The following is a 22,160-nucleotide window of genomic DNA, read 5'->3' as shown; positions in this document are numbered from 1 at the left end:
GTTATTTAGTGTCTGTTATCATGAAGGGGAACTAAACTCTCATTCCTTATGACTGTTTCAGACCTTTCAAACATAAGGAATTGGGTTTGAAGTTTGATCTTGGGGTGCCCTTTGCATAAAGCAGCCTGGTGATCACAGGGCACAGGTTGGCGTCAGTAACCATTCGCAGTAACCATCACTTGATGGACTCTCTTATGGCACTCTGTGGTGTGTGTGCTGTGATTTGGTCCCTTTGAGGGACACCCTGAAAGGACAACAGCCAGAGATACATTCTCATATGATGTGAAGAGCAAATGGGAACTTTTATTCCTTCTGGATGAGGAAATTTGGGGTCCAACAGAAAAGCCTTGTTCACTCTCCATACGGTGCCCTCTGAGTGAAGCGTGAATGTCTTAACTTTGCAAAGGTGAGAGAGACCCAGAACAAACACTGCGCTAAATACAGCAAGCCTCTGTGCTGCTCCCACAAGGGTTGGCTTACATTTGGAGGCCAGGAGGATTGGGATTTAACGCAGGAAAAAATGAGCTGGTCACACTTACGTTTTAGGGAATCTGCTTCAAGTATGCGGTTGCTCCTAGAGCTCTGTGTAGACAATTGTGTATTAGAGAGAGGGTTTAGCCTCTACAGGGAGTAGATTTAAAGATTTGCTGCAAATCTTTTCAGTTCTAGGGCAGAACAACAAACTCTGTTTCAGCCAGATGAGAGAGAAGGAAGTCCTGTTTTCTGCCCCTTGGGCTTGTGCTCAAAGTCATTGCACCGTTCCCGTGGGAAGTGACACACTGTGGTGATGCTTTTCTTAACTCTGAGAATCGTGGAAGGGGAAAGGGGGAGCGGGGAGGGTGGGGTGGGAAGAGGGAGGCCGTAGACCAAACAGAACAAAAATATCACTTGGCAAACTTTCCAAAAAGGCAAAGAGAAATAACCCTGTTTTCCATGGCTGTGCTATTCCATGCGAGTATCTCTGGGTATAACTGTTCTGTCAAGGGTAACGGTAGTTACTAAGATAGATAAATAAGCAGCAGATTTATTATTGCAAGAGAGAGATTACCCACAACTTCAGTCACTGCAAGATCTTTCCTGATGCTTCAGTCATCTGTGGATAGAAAGCGTCAGAAAATAGAACCAGACATAAAGTTAAAATGGGGTAATGTCATCTTGGCAGAGGAAAATGCTAAAATGAGTAGTTTGAATTGCTGCTCCTGCTTAGAGAAAGGACTCTGCCTAAAGGAAGGGTAGTTAGGAAAGAAAAAGAATAAGTATAAATACTGTAATTACTTTTTAAGAGGCAAGTTAAACATGCTTAAAATATGCCTTCTTTGTATTTACAGAAATTCTTTTCTGTCTTTCTTTCCCATTGGGTGATCATTGTTGTGGATAATGGAATGAGCTGTAAATCTGAGATACACGACACTCTTGTATGCGTACTGGTATTTATTAATCAATACACTGAACATGATTTGACACACTGTGTCCTGTTTAACCCTGTTTTTCTGTCTGTTTAAACTCCTCAGTTTTCTTTGGTAAGTGATTGGTATTCAGATCCTACAAATCTGCATAAAACCAACACATACCATGAACTGCCTACAGATTCGATCTGCATGAATCTCTCCCTTATACTAACAGCCTTCATATGTGCAAAATAAGACCAAGGGGACAAAAGTGGGGATTAGAAGGGTTCCTTGCCAATTTGCCCAGCTGGAGCATCACCCCTTCAATCATGCTTCATTATTGATTGTATGCTGAACTCAAGACACTGACCAGTGGATCCTCCACTTGCTAAAGACATTGACCTCATAAAACAAACCTTTATAGATCGTTGCAATAGGATAACTTAACCTCACTCCCAGAGAAGCCCTCCTTATAAGATACTCTTCATTATAGCATGTAAAATTATCTCCACTGCCTTATAAAGAGGGTAGGGATTTCTTTCTCCAGCTAACACCCAAATTAGGCAGGAACGACAGAGGTCTGGCTAGCATGCCATTGTTACATTACCAGAAACTACCTCGTTTCGAAATACTTCTGTATGGAAAGTTAATTCTGCATGACACCAATTTCTTTGCCGGAGGGAACCTGATGCAAGGGTTACGCGAATGCAGAGAATGGCTCAAAACTGATTTGTTATGCTCTCCCCTTAGTTTAATTTCTTTAAGTGAGCAGATTTTGTCCCACTGGTCATTCTAACCTCAAAGCAAAATTGCACCTAGCGCCCGCAACCATGCGCTTTCCACCCCTCCTGCCCAGCACACTCACAGTCACACGGCCCCCAGGACACCCCCGCCCCTTGTTCTGTTTGAGGAATGAAGGGGCACTGCACCATCTTCCCAACGTGTCCTCCATCTCAACTGCTTGAACAGTGGTGTGGGTGAATGCAAGCGGTGAGGCCAGCCAGCAACACCACCTCAGCAGCTTAGTTCGGCCCCTGTTGGTGAGGGTGGTGGCTTTAATGGCAAGATGCAGGGCTGGATGCTGCACTCCTGGAAGCGATGAGCTTTACTAACCTCGTGAGAGTGTCACTCTGACTTTTATTGCACATCAGTTTCTTTTTGTTTATTCCTGTCGCGCTAATACAAATTCCAGCTTTAAAAAAACTTTCTGCTTTTTAGTTATAATTTTCTTCCTTTCCTCTTTGTACTAATGCTTCTCTCTAATCTTATTTGCATTCAAATTACCTCACCAGGTGGTACACCGATCAGAGGTAAGAATGCTGAAATGTGCCTCCAGTTGTCACGTCACTCCATCTCCTGTCTGCCTTGTCCCTTCTCCTCCGGTGTTTCTCATCTCCAGCTTTTACTCTCAGCCCTAACTCTGCCAGTGATCTTGCTCATCTGCACTCTCCCACTAGTGTGTTTATTTTGGTTGGTTTTTAGCGTGATTTCTTGTAGACTCATACATTGTGATTTTGCACTGTTGAAAGGGGGTTATTCAACGGAAAGTTTGCAAACTGGAAAATGGTCCCTGGCCTCCGCCACGGGAGGGTTGACGTCTCCTGCAGCTCCTGCAAGTCTCTGAACTTCCCACACAGTTGTGGCCGCTGAGGTTTTGTGTCTAGGGCGTTTTAAATGGATTGCTTTGGTGTAAGTGTACGGAGGTAACATTTTCACAAGAGAACAGTCAAATTCTTCTCTGCTGCTGCTGATGGGCATGAAACTCTAATCAGAAGGAGATAAATTCTTGAAAGTTTGAGCAAATCTGGCTCTGGGATAAGGAGCACCTTTGTTCGCGTGCCTCATGTTTGCCTTTCAAGTGTGCTAACCCTCTAATGTGGCGGCAGAGTGGAGAACCACTGCCCCAGACCCCTGTTTCTGAGCCGGATAAGCCAATGTTGCTTTGCAGCACAAAGATTTGTTTTAAATAGATGAATCAGAAGCACATCTGGCTGCTTTAAGCCTTCATTAATTAAACGCACCCCTGGTTTGACAGTCCAGTGTGCACAGTCCCTGGCTATTTTTCACAGCCTGTATGCACCAGTAATGACTTTCCAATTGGAGTGTTGTCTTTTCTAGCCTAAACACTCAAAGCTGTCCCTTTAGATTAACTTTAGTGTGTTAATCAGTGTTACATGCTAAGGCCCTTCTGAATTCTCTTGTGATTTTGGTTACCCCTGTTGACTGACCCCTGGATTTCTCGACAGAATGACTACCACCTACAAATCAACATGACCTCATTGGTTCAGTTTTCCCCCTTCTCCCCCTTCCTCCCCCTTTTCCCTGAATCACTGCTGGAAGTTAATAATCTGACTCTTTGGAACTGGTTCTGTTGCTGGGGGTTAATGTTTTCAGCTCCTGTTAAGTGATTTTAGAGTAAATGTGAATTGCCGTTTGATGCGTATTTGCATTAAGTTGCCTCTGTAGCAAATCTGGGTCAGGGAAAAAGACTGCAAACCTTATTTTGATATGAATAGGCTTATATATCTGTCATTCCTCCCTTTGGAACGCTGGAGATTGACAGCTGTGATGTTACAAGCTCCTTAAACTATTGCTTCATCTCCTATTTCTACTGCAAATCCTAAAATGAAATGACAGATTGAATGCTAACTAGCCGAGCGCTCTGAGCTCCCAGCTGTGCACGCCGAGCGCGCAGCCATCCCGGGGCCTCCCTGCGCGCTCGCTGTGCGCCCGCCCTGCCTGATGACATTAGTGACTCAGCACCAGAACCGCGTGGATGCTCCATACGTCCTGCTTGGGAACCGAACGCATCTCTGTGAAAAGAACCATCCATCTCATAAAACATAAGTTCCCTGCACCCCCACCCCCCTTCCCACCCCCGTTTGAGTCCTGACAAGGTATATTAAGAATGTTCTTGACATTATTTAAAATATGTGTCCTGTTTGAATGTCAAAGATGACATTTCTGTGAGAGCAAACAGAAGCCACGTGCTGCTCTCTGGCTTCTCCCAGAGGATTTCTGTCAGCCTAATGCCTTTTATTTAAAACGGAGGTCATTGAATTTCTAAAGATAACGACAGATTAGATGAAAGTGCTTTTATGATGGTGAGGTTGTGTCCATGTAGAAGTGACTGTTCTGCCATGTTCTATACCCAGCTGCACTCTTGTTCCTCATTAAGGTAAGTTTGATGCTTTGGAATCCATTAATTTGGTCTGAAAGGAAGGGTGAACTAATGACTCTTAACGAACCCTTTTGGTAATAATGTTTGGGGGAGGAAGGGGAGGTTTTGGGTTGATTTAATTGCTGCTGTGACTGTGTCGCTAGGAGTTGTGTGTCTGGAGTACTTGGGAGGTTTGAGCATTACCCAAGGCCTTTGTGCTGGCACAGCGGAGAACCCACTCACAGGGAGCAGCATGTGGTTAGTGAGAGGATGACCTGAGAAATTCTACCATGCACCCCTCCAAACAGGAGGAGATTTTTCTCTCTAACACCTCGTTTGACCTTACCCCCACATATTTGGTCCTTTCTGTCCAAGACGTCTCTGGCTTCCCTGAAATGGGAGAAGCTCCCATCTGTAATTCAGAATCTCAGTTTGTAGCTTCACTCTTTACCCCTCCGGGACTGCCCCAGATAGCAATTTAATCTTGAAATCCCTATTTGTTCATCAGAAAGACACGGAGCTGGCAGGTGCCCATCAGATTAGGCAATAGCAAGCTTCATAAGGTGACCCACAGATAGTACCAGCAAATCCATGTTTAAGCAAATTCTGCCCCATTCTTATTTTCAAAGTAGAATATAAGATGTTTATTTCCAGCATTTCTCTGGAATTGAACTCGCTCAACCTTTTGTGAAACCTGGCTGCGTTTTCCTGCCCCAGGCTGTAAGAGAGCAGAGCACTGTTGTGTTTCTGGTGGGTGCTGGACTGAACATGCATTAGATCGGATGCACATGAGGAGGTATAGAAATATCATCATCTCAGGCATTTCCCTCTCCAGTCAGATTTATTTGTTACTTTTCTGTCACCACAGGAAATATCTGAGGTTCCTATACATAAAAGTATTTCTTCCCTGCAGACGTCAGCGTAGCAGAGGTCTGTCTGAATTAACTTTAGATCAGCTCACTTGGGTGTCAGAAGCTGTCTCTCTCAGAAGCCAGGTAAACACCCGCACTGACTTCTGTATAGCTGCAGCTAAACCTTTTCCAGTCCCGAGCAAACTGGTTTAAATATAGCTCCAGTATTTCGACACTATCCTGCGAGCTGGAGCGTAAAGCTATCCAAAGAGATTAGAGGAAGCTAAAAGAATTTTGCTGTCTCTTTTTGAGCATGTGTTTGTACATTTGATTGCACTTTGTCTATGATAGGATTTTTTTCCTGAGCTTTTTCAGTCACAAAAAAAAGCGAAAGGAAAACAATTTTAAAATGAGAAGATACGCTTGTAAGAGCAGACAGTGTCAGGGGGAGGTTGGGTGGGGTAGTGCCTGGAAATGCTTGTAATGCCATGTTTCTTACTGTCGGGATTCAGATTGACTCGTGTCCCTTCAGAAGCACACAGAGGCGTTACTGTGCGTTTGACAGTGCTGTAGTTTTGCTTCTGATGCAGAGTCCCCTGAGATTTCCTGTACCTGCTGGTGAGAGATCAGAGCATCCTGAAACTCCGCTGTCTAAGAGGAGACCTCGTGCTGCCGGGCACGCTGAGTCTCCTCTCCTCCCTCTCTGCCCAAGTCCGGCTCAGAGGCAGCAGTCGGGTGCTATCAGCAGCTGCCCGGGGTGCACAGGAGAGTGATTTCTCAGCAGTGCTGCCATCCAGAACAGGCCCCTTGCATGCCAATCACCGGCCTCTCAGGCATAATGACCATAATGAACACTAACGACGAAAATACATTTGTAGTTATCTTGTTTTGCATAATTGGCAGTGCTGATGGCTGGTGAAGGCTAGGTGCAATCCTCTGTAACAGCTGGGAGGTGCTGCTGTTATAAATTACAAAAAATAGTGAATATGGGAAATGCTTGTTTTCATTATTAGCAACTCTTGTGTGATTTTGGTGTTTTTCAGTTTTCCACAGCTCCCACGGCAAGTTTTGTTTATCTTGGGCAGCAGCCAGCATGTCAAACTCCAATCCCCTCGTTGTCAGGGTGTCACAGTGTCTTTCTCCACCATATTCACACTTACGGGGCCTTGTTTGGTCTGGGCTTGCCTCTGGGCCTGCTCCGCAGCTCCCTGGATTTTATTAGGAGGATTCACCTTCTCTGGGAGGAGTTTTTAGCAGAAGGGGGATTGGGACCCGCACCTGAGCACTGGCTGAAGGGGTGTCTAAGCATACTGCTTCAGGAAGTCGGGCGATGTTTCTGTGGAGAAAGCTGGTGGGAGACCGTGGGAAAGAGAAGGCGGGGCATTGGGATTGGGGTAGCCACACGCTCTAGTGTGCATGGTGGGCAAAATTGACCCGTTCCCTGAGAGGAAGGGCCCTGCTCAGGTAGCTGCGTTCATTAACATCTGCATTGCAAATCCTTTCCTTAGATGAGCGCTGTGACTGCAGCCTGGTTCCCCTGACTCCTGGGTACTTATGGGAGCGTGTCATTCCATGTCTAATTTTATAACCAGGGCAAAAGGTCAGTCCCCACCTCTGAGCCAAGGGGGGCTGAGGCTGTGAATGCCCTGCTAGAGAAATGGAGCTGCTCCCACTGCTGGGGATGGAGCTCCGACCTGAATGGATACGGAAGAGTGTCGCCCCAAGAGCTGCCGTGTTTAGCTCCGTGCGGTGCTGTCTGGTAGAAGAGAGCACAAGCACCCGATGAGCTATGGAGCAGGATTTCAGAGAGATCAATTTGTATGGCAGCTCAGAGCTCTTACATTTGGTTTGTCACCTAGAGGAGAGAGTGACAAGTCCTCCGTGGCACAACAGTACCCAGCACTGCCAAAAGCGGCCCTTATCAGGATCTGCCTTCCCCATGCTCTGTGCAGTGCACTTTTTAAACGCTTCTTTTAACTACTGTCACTGCAACTAATGATTCTGCCTGAGCACAAGTATATTTGAATAGATAAGTATCTTGGAGAGCTGCTAACGGGGCTGCTAACGTTGTCTGTGCCCGAGTTAAAAGAGCGAAAGAAAAAGCTAGGAGAGGAGGGAAGGGACTGGCAAGGAGATACCAGCACAGAGTAAAGAACCTATAAGGGGTGCTTGTCAGTCAGCAGGGCTGTCTCTTGCCCTCAGCCCCAGAAAGCTCTGCCTTGTCACCATTCTCCCTGGCACTGGAGAGCAGCCAGGGGTTTTTCTCAGGAGCTGTCAGCTCTCTGATAAGCTGAGACGTGTTATCAGGAACAGATCTGAGCCGCAAGCGAGATTGACATGACATTGCAGCGTGGTGAGGAATGGCTGTCCCTCTTCTGCTGGAGCGCCGCTGTGGTTCAGGATGCTTAGGAGGCAGCGGAGGTCGCGTGGTGCTCAACAGGGAGAGGTTTTGCTCTGATGCGCACGTACCGCTGCAGAGCCCCACGAGCTCCCAAACAAGCTGTTTGCTGCTCCTCGCTGTACACATATGCATGTTCTGATGGTAGATGGCCCTCACGGATCCACTGAAGTCGTGCTATCTGATTGCATGTCAGGACTCAGCCATGCAGACGAGGACAAGGCACGTGGCACTGGAGCACTGGAGGAGTCCATATGAGAAGTCCGCAGTAACATCCTGCGTGAACAAGACCTTACTCAGCAACTTGCGCAACATAAATCCCGAAGTAATGAATAAAAGTAAATCAGCCTTCCTAGCCCTGGTTTGCAGAGGCACAAAAGATTACAAGATGAGATGTTGACAGGGCTAGGAATAGAAATCAGGTCCTTTGCACTTGTCAAAGCAAAGAATTCACTGCGCTTTTGAGGGTCTTTGGATGCAGCTTCCATGAACTTCAGGGAAAGGAGCTACTCAGGATTCAGTTCTTCCTTTCCTGTAGCTCCTTGTGTCCTGTCCAGCCTAGACTTGAACCCTCCAAGGATGAAGCTATTGCCTTTCTCTGGGATGACTGAATTAGGACCTGGAACATTTTATGCTTAGGGAGTTTTTTCCAAGGCTCAGATGCATTAATGTCTCCAGCTTGCCAATCCCAGCAATGTCTGAGCTTCTTAACTTTATTCTTAAATCTCTGTACCCTGAGATACCCTATGCTTCCCTGTATCCGTCACATAGTTGTAGGTTGTCCTTCAAGAAAACTCCTGTAGTCCCACTGACTGCCATCAGTTTACCATGATCTTTCTTTCTGCTAGCTGTCAGCTATACTGTGGGATCTGTATGTTTGTCTAATGATGATTTATGGCAGTAACTGATTTCTTTCTGGTTCAGTTGAGAGGTTTACATTAACTTCCTTCTGCTTTCTGGGTTCTCCCTTGCTCCTGACATACCATAGTTTGAATAGTCATGCCAACCCAGACAAAACCAGAATCCCTTGCCCAGTGTCCCGGAGCAGTTTGTAGGCAGTTGCTGACATGTTACATGTTTATAGTATGATTCTAGAAATAGGTCAGCACTGGCTGCAGAACTGACAGGCAATAATAGCATGTAATCTGAAACTCCCCTCTGCCTTCATTTTCTTCATCCTCTTATGTTTTCCTCTTCTCTCTCCAGCACTGATGTTGAGGACCCTAGAGATAAAAAACAGTTTGACTAACTGACATTTAAGAGGCATGGTGATCACAAGTATAAAGGGTATAAATACCAGTGATATGTATTAAAAGGCTGAAAGGGTCATATAAAAAGGTATGTGTTTATGGCAGAATTATCTAGGGATCTTACCTTTTTCTAGGCAGACACCACTGCCTGTCACCTGAAGCTGGCTCTGCTTTCGGCCCAGCCAGCTGATGAGGGCTACAGGCTAAATCAGAGGTAGGCTCTTCCTCAGGGTGATGGCATCCACTCTTGTTTTGTTTTGTTGTTTGGGTTTTTTTAAGTTTGGGTATGTTTTGCAGCAAACAGCTTTTCCCAGCCAAGCCTGGTTGCAAGCACTTAGAATGAACTCTGCAGCACATGCGTGCCCACAGAGTCATGAGCAGAAATTAAGAAGGGGATAATATATGGTGAGTACCAGGAAAATCTTCCTGACAGAGAGCATAACCAGGATGTGGCATTAATTCCTTGAGGAAGTGGTGAAAGACCTATCACTTGGCACATTCAAAATGGGATTGGACAGAACACAAGTACATTTACAACAGGGAGCAATCCTGCCCTGGCCCCCAGGGATGCACAAGATAACCTAATAAGTCTTTTCCATTTCTAGATTCTCTGATTCTCTGTGTCTTGTCAATGCTGGGAAGCTTCCTCCTGCTCCACTGCCTGTCATGCCACTGTCTGCTTGAAGATGTTTTTCCCAGACAGCATGTAGAAATTCAATGTTCTCCCTGAATTAAGCAGCAGTGCTCTGTAGGCTTTGGCCTGTGGGTGTCCAGAGAGTGCCATGTCTAGGGAAGCTGGTAGCTCCTTTTGTTAGGAGGTGGAAAGACTTCTGCAAACAAGCTTTCTCTGTCTAGCTGAAGCCTCATTTCCAGCACTAATGCAACAATAGGGAGGGCTCTGTACATCATTTTTATTATATGGCAGAACCCAGGGAAGTTCATTTTTCCCCATGACATATAGACTTATGCTACAGTCTCAATTTATCCTTCTAAATAATGTAGGTGGCAGTGGTTGATTCACATTAGTTTTTCTTCTGTTCTGATGATATGAAAAACTGAGTTTGACCTCTGCAGCTTGAACCAGCAAGAAGGGAGAAGGCAATTTCACCAGCTATTCTCAGTGCCGCTCTCAGTGGTCGTTTTGAACCATGGCAGGCAGAAATGAGTTCAAATCCTTACAAGGAAAGGGGTTAATGTTTTCTTTTAGTTCAGTATATGGTTTGTGAGCAGAGTTCCCTTCTTACAGGGAATCCTAACCAGCAGAATCTGAGCACTTGGAGGCACGTTAAAAAGTATTCCCACATTGCCTGGGGGAAGCAGGCTGAGCAGCAGCCGCTTCAGTGTCTGGCCAATGGCCGTTCGCTCCTGCAGTGCCAGCTTGCTGTCATATGCATCCTGCTTCTTTCTTTCTCTGCATCTCCGTCTTTTAGCCTGCATACGGGGCCCAGTTAGGGGAGTTTAGATGTGACCAGTTCTGCAGTCGTCTGTACTAGGCAAGAAGTTGGATGAAAGACCAGCCTCCCAAGCCAAGTGGTGCTGGACACCAGTGGAGTAGGCTGAGCAGATGAGAGAAACCCACCTCACACCCAGCGCTCACTTCCACATCGTAGGCACTCCGCAGGTTCCCCACGTAAATTGCTACTCTGTGTGCTCTGGTGATTATTGCAATTATTTAGACGTGCCCCTCCTGCATCTGGCACTTTGGGGATGGGATCAGATCATGTCGCAAGGAACATGCAGTCTGGGCTAAGCAACTGTTCCTGACCCAAAGCTGGAGGAGCAGACGCTGCCGGGACAAAGGGAGGGTGGCTTTCACGAGCGCTGTGTGGCAAAATGGGTGTATTGCATTGGTGTGTATCTTTGATGTCTCAGACTGAGTTTCTAATCTTTTTGTATCATGTGTAATGAAATCTGAAGGGCACTGACGTGGAGAAAGCTGACGAAAGGCGAAGTGTTTTCTCAAATGGGGATGTCTGCTGGAAGGAGGGGTGGTGAGGTGGGAGAGATGGGACTCTGCCAGTTTCTGCAGGAAGGTCGCAATTTGTTGAGCGTTTGTAGGCTTTGTGTGCATCAGATAAGAAACAAACAGCTACAGTTAGTGTGCTTTGTGCTTGGCTGTTTTGATTAAAGGCTTATTAAAGGTCCTTTTATTAGACAGGAGTCCCATACAAAGCTGTAATTAATATGTGTGTATGTGTATGTTTTTTTCCTTTATTGAAGCAATGAATATAAGTGGTTGGGGCGGTTGGAAATACATAAGTAGCTGGTTCCCTGTACATTAAAAAAATAACAATAATCAATTTCACAAGCTTCTAACAGCAGACCGGGTACCTTTTGGCTGCATGCTGGTACCCTGTGGGTCCAGGGAACAACATCACGATATATTTATCCAGGAAGATACTTTAAAAGCGTGGGGCATGGCCTTCCTTTTCTGAGGCTGGCTGTTCGATTACCAGATTTGCCATAACCTGAATTGTCTGTGTCATCTTGTTTGTGTACAGGAGCTCTGCAAATAGAGAACAGCGAGGAGTCAGACCAAGGCAAATATGAATGTGTTGCAACCAACAGCGCAGGAACCCGCTACTCTGCCCCAGCTAACCTTTACGTTCGAGGTAAGAGCAGCTTCCACCCAAGGGGGTCACTCTCCTCCTGCCCAAAAGGCTCCATGGCTTTCATTGAAGGAGCGTGTTCCCTGTCTTAGTGCCCTGATCACACTTTGTGGTTTGTGTGATGTGGCCTTTTGCTCAAAAAACAGCAGGATCTTTGATCCACGTTGGATTTGACTCATTTCTGGAGATCTGTTTTTGCTGTTTATATGGTGTTATGTAAAATGCTGAAACATGGATAGAATTGGAATTCCTTTCTCCCTTGAACTCCTTAACTTTGTATCATAGTTATTTTAATTGGGTGCTTAATCCTCTTAGTATAAACTAACCTTTGGTGAAGTAGTATAAAACCAGTCATACTCTTGATGAGCGAGAGGTGCTCAGCTATAGGTGAGCTGACATTTAGGCCTCTGCTTTGGGATGTGTATCTTTAAAAACTGAACAGCTTTTTGGAGTTGTCCTAATCCATCTTATATGCATCAATGATTGAGCCTCTGGGTACTAATGGCTCACACTGGGAACCTGCTGGAAATTAGCTGCAATTCATGTAAAGTAATTTTTCTAATGGTTATGCTATGTTGTCGATTTAAAACTGTTTTCAACATACCAGAATAACTAGGTTTTACATCAGGACAGTCTCCTGCCAGTTTTCTTTCTCTACATTAAAGGTGCGTGAGTTAGCTTGGAGAGAAGCAAGGACTAAATTCCCTGTGCACTTTCTGTTAATTTCAGCAAGAAAAAAATGTGCTGCTTCATATGAAACTGTATAACCAGAGCCACTGGTCAGGAACCCCTGGGAAATGTAGTTATGGATTTTCCCAAGAAGAGAAAGAAGATTCTTGTGCTGGTGCAAGCCATTGTTTGCTAGGAAGTTAGAACCAGATTTTATTTCCACATAGTGAATCAACCGTCTAATAATAAAAATCTCATCTTCATTTCTTCCTTCCTCTGTTTCGAAGAAAGAAAATACAATCTTACAGCTATATATGCATTGGTTAGTATGGAAAGAAGACATGAGAATGATTAAGTCTTCACATGCTGTGTGTTTGCTTCTAGGGGTGGCTTCTGGCATTGTTTTCTTTGCTTATTCTGGGGGACTGCTTTTTTATTTTGCAGCATAATTTGGATTATAAGAGTCTTTGGAAGACTGAAGCATCCAATTAAGCATATTCAGAAGATGAAGCTATATCTTTGCAGTGGAATCACTCATTTCACTCTCACAGTGTAATTATGGATGATTTTAAACTCTCTGTATTCTTGCAAGTTCATTTTTCAGGCAAGCTGTACTAAAACTCATCCCAGATTGTCACTTTGCACTCTGAGGGAAAGGATCCTAGTTACCAGGTTGGCTGTTGTTGCATAGGTTTGTGCGGATACCCAGCTGTTTTGCTGCAGTATTTGGGATGTTTTTGCTTCCTGTGACATGCTCAGACTCTCAATGTTCTGTTTTCTGTAGAGGTGTGGCTGAAAAAGGGCACAGGAGCTTCAAGAGGTAGAAAAACCTCCTCTTACAACTTTCCAGTTTCTTACTAATTAATGCTCTTTATTTAGCAAGTAAATCCTGTACAACTGAGGAGTGTACTGAATTTTACGCTTGGCTTGCTGCTCAGTAAGGCTCGTCTGTCCTGTTTGGGCAAGGCATGGGCCTCGGGTGGTCTGCACATGAGAGATGATCTTGACGTTCACCGACGAAAGCACTTTCTTAGACATATGCTTTGCTGTTAACTGTCATTTTCTTACACATAAATTTTTGGAACAAGCCTTTTTATTGCACATAATCTTTAAAATGTCAGTCTCCAACCTGTGTGATCCTGATAAAGCCCTGCTGTATATTTAAGACAGGATACCCCATAAATTATTATCAGATGAAATTCACTGTGCGTACTAGGTCCTAGATGGTATTTGTGCTTACAGTTTCTGATGGAAAATGTTCTTTAAAAAAAAAAAATCATATTGTTGCTATATTAGTTAATGACCTCAAAAAGTTTGTCAAACCAAGAACTATTTTATTTCTTTAACAAGCAAGGAAATAATGAAAATATCTTACTTTCTCAGGTCTGAGATGCAGAATAAAAGAACCCCTGGTTTTTCCTCTTGTGATAGTCCTACAATGTTGTCATTAGATGGATCAGTGACTTCCAGTAGGGTCTTCAGAAAGTGCCTGCATTTTAACTAGAGAAGACATTAATTAATGCTAAATTACAGTGGAAATTAAGTGTGTCGGCCGCACCGCCACTGCATGGTGGTTTCATAATGATTGACCTCATTGTGGTGTGAATACCCAAGAAGTTGGCCACTTTCTTGGAAAGCATGGCTGAGTCCTGAGCAGCACTACTAATTTCCACCCTGTGTAGTTCTCAGGATTGCTTGTGCCTGCTCTCATTTACAGCCTATTGTTTTTTAAATAGTTCAAATGTTTGTTTTTCTCTTGACTCCTGGGATTTATGTTTTTGGTCATGTCGTCCCCTTTCCTAGCCTCCCAGGTGGTCCTTTGTGAGTGTGCTGCGCTAGAAAGCACAGACTCATTAGTATCTCTATCGTACTTTTCATGCTAACAAAGGAAGATACTGGGTGCTGAGAAGGAGTATCCAGGCACTGCTCAGGGCTTCCTACATCAATGAAAGAATGGGAGGAGGAAGGAGCAGGCTACGCCAGTGTCTTGCCTCCGTGAATCCTTCAGAGCCAGCACTTCTGCACAGATGGACTTCATTAAAGGTTAAAACATTTCCACACCAGGGATTTGTAAAGGAAAATGGATGCATTTTACTTGAAGCTATTATTTTCATCTTACTAACTGTGCTGGAAAGCAACCCTTGTAAGCCATCTCCTTCTGGACTGACGGGTTTATCTGTTTGCTGCTGCAAAGCCGGGATGGGGCTGGGGACCAGTGCTGGGAGCTGACTGCCTCCCACTGCTGCTCTTCAGCCCTCCTGCGTGGAGGGTTGCAGAAAACATCCAGACCATCAGAGGAGCAAGAACAGAGTGAAAGCAAGAGTGGGGAGCATGCCAGGGCAAGGTGGCTATCTGGGGCATAGCAGGGGCTTCAGAGGGGGCACAGTGGCATATTCCTATCCTGCCCTTTCAGCACAAGCATGCTTGCCAGTGCTGGTCTGGATGCAGGAACACTCATCCGTTTGTCATCTATGGTTACATGTACCGCAGTACATCATGACAATTATTAGATATGGGACTTGATGGTACTACAGGGAGAAAGGAAAGGAATAGAAATGTATGGAAGATGTGATTCCTCTAATCCAGAGAGTTTACTGTCTAATTTAGCATCAAAAATCCAAGAAGTTGATTCAAAACATACAAGAAATCGATTTAAGAATAGAAGGAAGATTGGACCTAATGTGGAAGGAAAAAAAAAAAGGTGGTGTCATTTCATCATGATTACTAGGAGCACAGTATAATTGCACTGATTCACCTACACTATTGGGTTTTTATGAATACGTTTCACTCTTCATTTGCCTACAGCTTCAGGGCCATGTGCACAAAGAGGAGCATTTTCAGCCAAAAGTCTTGTCCTATGAAATGCCTGTGAAGGTGGTGGTCTGTGTGGAGCTCCCCTCAACAGAGGCACTGTTGTTTTGTTGTTTGACTGTTTCCCTGTACAAAAGGTTTTTTCTGCCCTTCTCTTTCTCTACACGTGGCATTATTTTTTTTCCTACTTCAATGAAGCAGGTGAACAGGAAGACAGTGTATAAGCATATCCTCATTAATACACTGTGGAGTTCACTAGGTGTGTTCCCCAGTGCTGCTTACAGCAGTGAGCAATGCAGATGCTATTAGAATAGTACTTATGGGAGCATTGGCTGCACACTTCCCATCAAATGAGAAAGCTGCTGCCCAGTTTTCACGTCTTAAGTGCTGCTTTTCAGGCCTTCAGAGCACAGTCCAGTGGGGCAAGTGCAGCAAGTTCCCTGGCCCAAAATGCTATACACACTGTAGAGAAGCAGCTGCACAGCTGCTTTTAAAGGAAGATCATTTAAAACTGAATTGTCTCCTCTGTCCCCAAATCGCAAACTAATAAATCAGACTGCAGTAAATAGAAATGGTATTACTGCAAAAATCTGTGCCTTCTTGATCTGCTTTTTGAAAGGCCAGGCTAGCATTTCATTTGGCAGCAGGGAAACTTGCTTGGAGACTGAAGTTTTATTTGCCAAGTTTCACTAAGGAGCCATCATCCAAAATAAAATTAGGATTGTGGCTCTGTCCCTAGCAACGATTCTCTGGCCTCTGCAAGGTTTTATGCTTGGGCACTTGGCGCTAGCTTAGGCTTAGACACGGAGGGAGCTCACCAAAATGGCCACTTGCGGCTATGTGATGCTTACTGCAGTGGGGACCTTGTGTAAATAATAGTAATTCTGAATGACTGACATGGGCCTGGAGCAACAAGACTTGAAGCCTTTAAAAAGGACATTTTCTGCTTATGTAATATTAAAACAGCTGAAATAGCAACAGCAGTCGAAGCTCGAGGGTGTTGCCAGGAGAAGAGTAAAAGGTGAGGACAGTGGTCAAACAGTCAGCAACCAAAACTGGGGATGTTTGAAAAATGACAAAATAACAGGGAATACGTTTGTTCACAACCCAGCTGTATGCACACTTCTGGCAGTGTGCTCTGATAAACCTGCCTCTCATCAGGGCCCCTTACTTGACCAGAGTGGAGCACTGCCGGTCCTTGAGGGTTTGGCAGCGATCACAGACAAGCAGAGACTGGAGAGACTTGTGAGGGAGATGCCTGAATGACAGGAAACACAAATGGGCAGTTGAGTCAGAGCAGATGACCCAGACTGCTGCTTCAGACAGAAGTCTGCCCTGGGCCATCAGAAGCAGCAAAACCAGGCTGTGATAGAGGCCACAGAGTAAACCACCCCTCAGCAGTTGGTACGTGGCTGAGGAGGGCTACGGGTCTGAAGGGCCACAATCTCCCCGTGGACACTCTGTGCAGTCCTGACCTCCAGATAATGCTGCAGTACAGCAATGCAACACAAAGCAATGACCCTTTGATGAAGAAAGTGTGCTCCTTTTTACGCGATTTCAGTGTTTTTAACTTCATTTCCTCTGCCCCCGGGCACTGCTCCATGCTGAAGCAACTGCTATAGCCAAAGTCAGAGCAGCTGTAGTTCGGGCAGATGCGCTTTGGCTGGTTGTAGCAGACTCAGGGTGAGCGCAGCCGGCGGCGTGGCCAGAGCTGTGCAGCACTCAGCACCAGCAGACATTTGCTGCTCAGTCAGCACTGTGGCTCGTGCCGCAGCGACTGTGCATACCTCGTACTGGAGCTGGCTGGCTTCAGAGCCACGGAGGCACGTAGAGGCTTCTGCCAAGTTTTCTCTTCCCCGTATATTACTATGAATATTTTTGTCATTTTCTCCTGAGGTGAAGTGTGTTCACCGTCAGTGTTTCTGTGCGCGTTTTGCTATGCTGTAATGATTATAATGATCACGGTTTAATAAATAATAGTTCTTTGTCCTTCTGCTAGCACATTTCATCTAAAGATTACAATGTGCTTTAGAGAACTCAACTAAATAAGCTTAACAGTTTTATTCCTTGCAAAGTCCTTTGATGGTTAAAAGTGCAATGCAAGGCTCGAGTCTGATTATTTGTAAAATGACCTTTATGGAAAGTAGAAGGAGAGTGGCTGGTGGCTCAGTGCATGATAATGCAACACAGAAATGGACTTGGAAACGTATTTCCCCCTCCTCCCCACATGACCTGCATAGACGTCTGTGGAACAATTAGGCCTGCATATCTGTGCCGACTAAATGTCCGTTCCCTCCCCTTCCATATCCACTGCCACAAAGGGTTAGGAAATACATCTCTGGCGCTCTGAGATTTTCTGCTCTTAATTGAATTCATGCATGCATGTGTGTGCACTGTGAATGGGAAAGGATGGTTGGGCGCCCTGAGCGTCCTGTCTGTCTCTCTAGGATGGAATATACTCATCACTGTGGCATGAGAACATTGTTCATCGCACATAATGGGAGGTTGTCTTATTCTCATGTAATCTGGCGTAAAAAAGACAATCTGTCCTTTTGTTCCTCTATACCTCTAAAAGCTGTAAAGGATGAAATTTGATTTATGTGGAGTCCTTGAGACACAAGATGTGCTTTTGGAGATAAGCAGCAATAGGTTCATCCCTCTCTGGGTTTTCGTTAACCCCTGTATCTTTTGGATTCCAAAGTGTCTGGGTTTGCCTTTATATTAATGCCTTGCATAGCACCAGAGGGTTTTCAGCATAGGACAGATGCTGGCAGTTCCCAGCAGGATTGCAGAGCCAATTGGGATAATGAACTTTCTTACTGCTTTCAGGAAAGTATTAGCTTCTCACTCTGAAAAGGTTTAGAAATGTGTTCCTTTGTTTGAGCTAGTGATCTAAACTCTCTGACCTGTGCATTCGTATCCTGGCCACAGCTCCCTGCCTTGTTTCAGGGAGCAAACGCCCAAGAGCGCACAAAAGCAAGAGCCTCCCATAAGCCCAAACTCACTCTTTCTGCAACAAGCTGCTGTGGTTAGAGTATTGCTGCTGCTGCATAAGATGAGTATGTCTGTGGCAGGGTAAAAGCCAAATTCAGTCGGCATGGGAATGTCTGCCTGCAGACCGCTGGAGCCATCTGACAGTCAGGACTGGCAGACGCATCTCTGATACAGCCTCACTCTTTGCTGCTTTGCTGTTTCAACTTGGATCTCAAAAGGAGCCCCTGTTTTTACCTTCTGGAGTTTGCTATCCTCTGGTGGCATTTCTGCTGTGACTTGACTTGCTTTGTCTTGCACGTAGACTGGCATGTTTAAGATAGCTGCCAGGCAGCTCAGGTTCGTGGGAACACGCTAGCGTGCCTAGTGAGCCGTGGTATTCTGCACAGGGGATACTCTGGGTAACCCCAACCTTAAATCCTCTGCCCCTATATGGGGGGCAGATGTTATTTGCTGTCACTGCTCAGAGTCATTTGTTTTGTAAAAAAGCGGAAAACCTGTTAGTAAAACATGCTGCTTAGCTTAGGAGTGACACGGATTGAGAACTGGAGATAAGGGAGCATGTGAATGGGATCTGTAAGGAGATGAAACTTTCAATTTACCATTTATCAGGTTTATCTCAGATAAAGCAGCAGCTGTTTAAGCAGTAAGTAAAGGGAAAGGAGAGAGAACTTTCTGCCCAGGTGTTCCCTCTTGCCTTACAGCTGTTCCAAAATAGCCTGCTGCTGGTTTTTATTCCCCATAAGCCACTAATATAATAAGAGATTAAGAGATAATCCAGCAATTAGTGACAAATAGCAGGCCCCAAACTTGTTCCTGTTTGACAGACCAGAAAGTAATCTGTTTGAATTAGCGTGTTTCACATGTGTCTCCTCACCTTTCCAACTCTAATCTGAAGTGTCAACACGTGGGGAAAGCCACTGCCGGAGCTGCCTGGTGTCCATGCACACTGAAGCAGTGCAGTCCCTGCCAGGCTCCCCAAAACAAAGCTCCTGGCCATGCCCCCGCTGCAGCAGCACCCCTCTCCGTGCCCGTGGGCAGACCAGGTGGCACTGAAGCAAGTCGCCTTGGTGTGGCTGGGGGCCGTCAGCCCTTCCCGAGGGCAGGGGGAGGCTCTGCAGTTGCCGCACCTTTGCAGCAGGGCAGGTGTTCCCATAGCTGTTTCAGCATCATTGCCCAGTCTTACACCCTTCACCAGCCTCTTGCCGTTCAGTTGCACAGTCCCAAGGGGTGCAGCAGGTTGGTCCACGTTTGCAGCAGTTGGAGTTTGTGTTGCCCCACTGAGATGTTAGTGCTGCTTTCCTGAAATGCAGCTGTTCACGGGTACGCCTGGTTTGCCAGAAGCACTGTCGTTCCCGGGCAAGGGCAGGAAACAAATCCTCCCTGTTGGGAAGAGCTGAGCAGAAGGCTGAAGCCCTTTGCTGTCTGCTGAGGCCATGCAGATGTGATACGCTCCATTAGATTAGGAAATAAAGTGGTGGCTTGGGAGCAGCAATAAAGAGGTTCCCTCCCATCACAGGGTCTCACAGGATTAAATGAGCCTTATGTTAATGTTTTGTGGACCAAGAGGTAAATCCCCTGTCTGAAGCAGGCCGGAGGAAACCCGGGCTTTAAGTTAGGACTGGTTTGAGGATGTCTGGGTGCGGGTCCTTGCTGGATTTGGCCCTCACTTATGGGCCAGTTAAGCTCCGAGTCGGCCGGTTCTGGTCCCCTGGTATCAGTTCAATTGAAGAAACATAAACAACTGTTTTGCTGTTCTCCTGCAAGCTCCATTACACTTCGTAGGCCACTGTTGTAGCTGTTATTGGCAGTTTGTTGCCTGGTCTGTACCATGTCAGTGTTGGTTAAAATCCTGTCCTCTAATCGCTGGAAATGGCTGACTGTACTGTTGCACTGTATAATGCCACATGCTGTTCTCTAATTTGCCGTGTTTCTGCTCGAAAGCAAATTCCTCCCCCCGCCTTCTCCTTTCCCCATCAAAAATGTGACTCATAAGCAGTCTTTAACTGTCAAATCTACTTCTCTATTCTCTCAGCGAGGGTTCAATTACAGCTGATACGCCATAGATCTGTAGCCGGAGTGAGGTCACTCCTGCTACAGAAATAAGATCTCCTTTGCCTATAAGGAAAATGCAACTAACCTTCTACTGTCTCTCCTGCAGGAACAAAAACTGGGACCTGCTCAGTTCTCTCTGGGTGTTTTTGTCCTTCTGATTTCTTGTCCATCTCTCACTCACAGCACAGTGTACCAATACGGCTCTCCGAAACTGAGCCCAGCTGAGACTGCGCATGTCTGTCACTTGCCTAATACCTCTCTGCTGCATTTAGCTCTTTGTTTGGAGAGGGGGAGCAGCTCTTCATGGTAGAAGATTTTCCATTCGGCACTTGGAACATTTCTTTCATACTTGATAAAATTCGGATCTACGTATATGCTCTTCTCAGAGTGCGGTCAATGGGTTTAAAGTGCCTTTGCCATCATCTTTATAGTTGGAGTGGGTGTGCGGGAGCACGTCGGTCTGTGATGGCTGGAGTCCCTTGCTCTGTGTGTGTGCATGAGTGTTTTGCACATGTAAATGTGTCTGTGCTTCCAGCATCTGGCCCAGCGCCGGGCCGTCCCTCAAGTGCCCTCCATGTGAGTACGTGTGGGGCGTGCGGTCCCCTCCACCCTGCCTCGACGAGCGGTGAGCAGGTCAGGGAGACAGAGGGGCTGGCCCTGCTCTGGTCCAGAGCGGTGTGAGTGTGGCACACTCTTGTCCACGACACGGAGTGGTGTGTGTGCACGGTGGGAAGTCATGGCTGACCTCTGTAGTCTTGTCTTGTCGTTTCAGTGGTGTGCGGACAGATGAAGCTTGGCCTGTTTTTACTCTCTGTGTTTTTCCTTGTCTTTTTTTATTCCCTCCTCATCTTCATCGCACTCTGCCATCAAACAAAACAAACTTTCATCTCTCAGATCAGCGAGAAGGTTGGTCCTTTTCACTTCTTATCCATCTACAGTACGCCACATCAGATGGGACTTTTCCAGTAGGGAGAGGAGAGCCATCCCCAAAAGGGAAGGGGGCCCTACAGAACTCTGGCTCCCTTCTAGGCACGGCCACAGTGTGCCTGATGGAATCTGCTTAATGTTTGCTGTGACTCTGGTGATGGCATTGATACTTTGCTTGCATGCCTTTGTTGCTTGAGATTCAAAATGCACAGAATATATTTTGCATGCAAATACCAGCGAGGGCGGTTTTGTTTAAAGGTAGGGTGGGAAGAAGTGCATGCTACTGTATGTGGGGTCCTCCTCTAACCCATTACCTGTGCTAGGTGCCAGTCTAATGCCTCTAAACTGCTGCTGCTTTCTGGCCAGAGATCAAGAGCAGTCTTTGGAAACAGAGATCAGAATGATCTCCAGTCCCTTTGCAAGCTGCTAGGGAGAGTGGGTTCCTCAATTTCTCCTGTAGCTTTGAAAATTTTAACTTTCTCTAGAGGCTTTTTGCCTTACTTTTGATCTCAGCTGGAGAAGAACCCAGCATGCTGCCTTCCCTTGCCACAGGGCAGCGGGAGCAGCTGGTTGAGAGATGCCAAGGCCCTCATGCTGAGGCAGCTTCCCTGCTCCTTGGCAGTCCCCACTCTGGGGGTGGCCAGTTCTCCATGCTCGGACAAGGGCGCTTTGCATGAGCAGGTCCGCCTCTCCTTTCTTCCCTGGGGCTGGGTCTTTCTCTTGCTGGCAGGAGAGCAGGGAGCTCTGGCAGCGGCCCCAGCCTTGCCTAGGATGGCTCGGGGAGGCCCATGGTGACGTGCGCAGGAGCTTGTAGCCGCTCAGCAAAACCTGATTTGTGCTTTGCCCTGCCCCTTCCCACTGCCCTCAGACAGCCAGAGGTGAATAAAGGACAACAGTGAAAGGCGACTCCAGCTTTTAAATTAAATCTAGCTCCAGACCTAGCTTGAGGCACTCATGATTTCATGCTGAGGAAAGCTGGTGGTTTTGGCAGAGGTCCTGAGCTAGTTTCCAGAGATGACTCCTTCACTGAACAGGTACTGCACGGGTCCAT

The 22,160-nt window shown here is 46.1% G+C and overlaps 1 protein-coding gene across 1 annotated transcript in view; it reads left to right on the top strand.

The window, feature by feature from the left end:
• The window catches only part of PTPRF (protein tyrosine phosphatase receptor type F), a 253,455-nt gene that overhangs the window by 149,659 nt on the left and 81,636 nt on the right, over window positions 1-22,160 (top strand). Inside the window, exon 5 of the mRNA XM_075711100.1 lies at window positions 11,549-11,659. Within this exon, the coding sequence (XP_075567215.1) occupies window positions 11,549-11,659 (111 nt within the window). The remainder of the gene's footprint in view (window positions 1-11,548; window positions 11,660-22,160) is intronic.

The sequence above is a fragment of the Pelecanus crispus genome, chromosome 5, assembly GCF_030463565.1.
Source record: "Pelecanus crispus isolate bPelCri1 chromosome 5, bPelCri1.pri, whole genome shotgun sequence".
NCBI lineage: Eukaryota > Metazoa > Chordata > Aves > Pelecaniformes > Pelecanidae > Pelecanus > Pelecanus crispus.
Note: the sequence above shows the minus strand (reverse complement) of the source record. Positions and strands in the feature narration are given on the sequence as shown.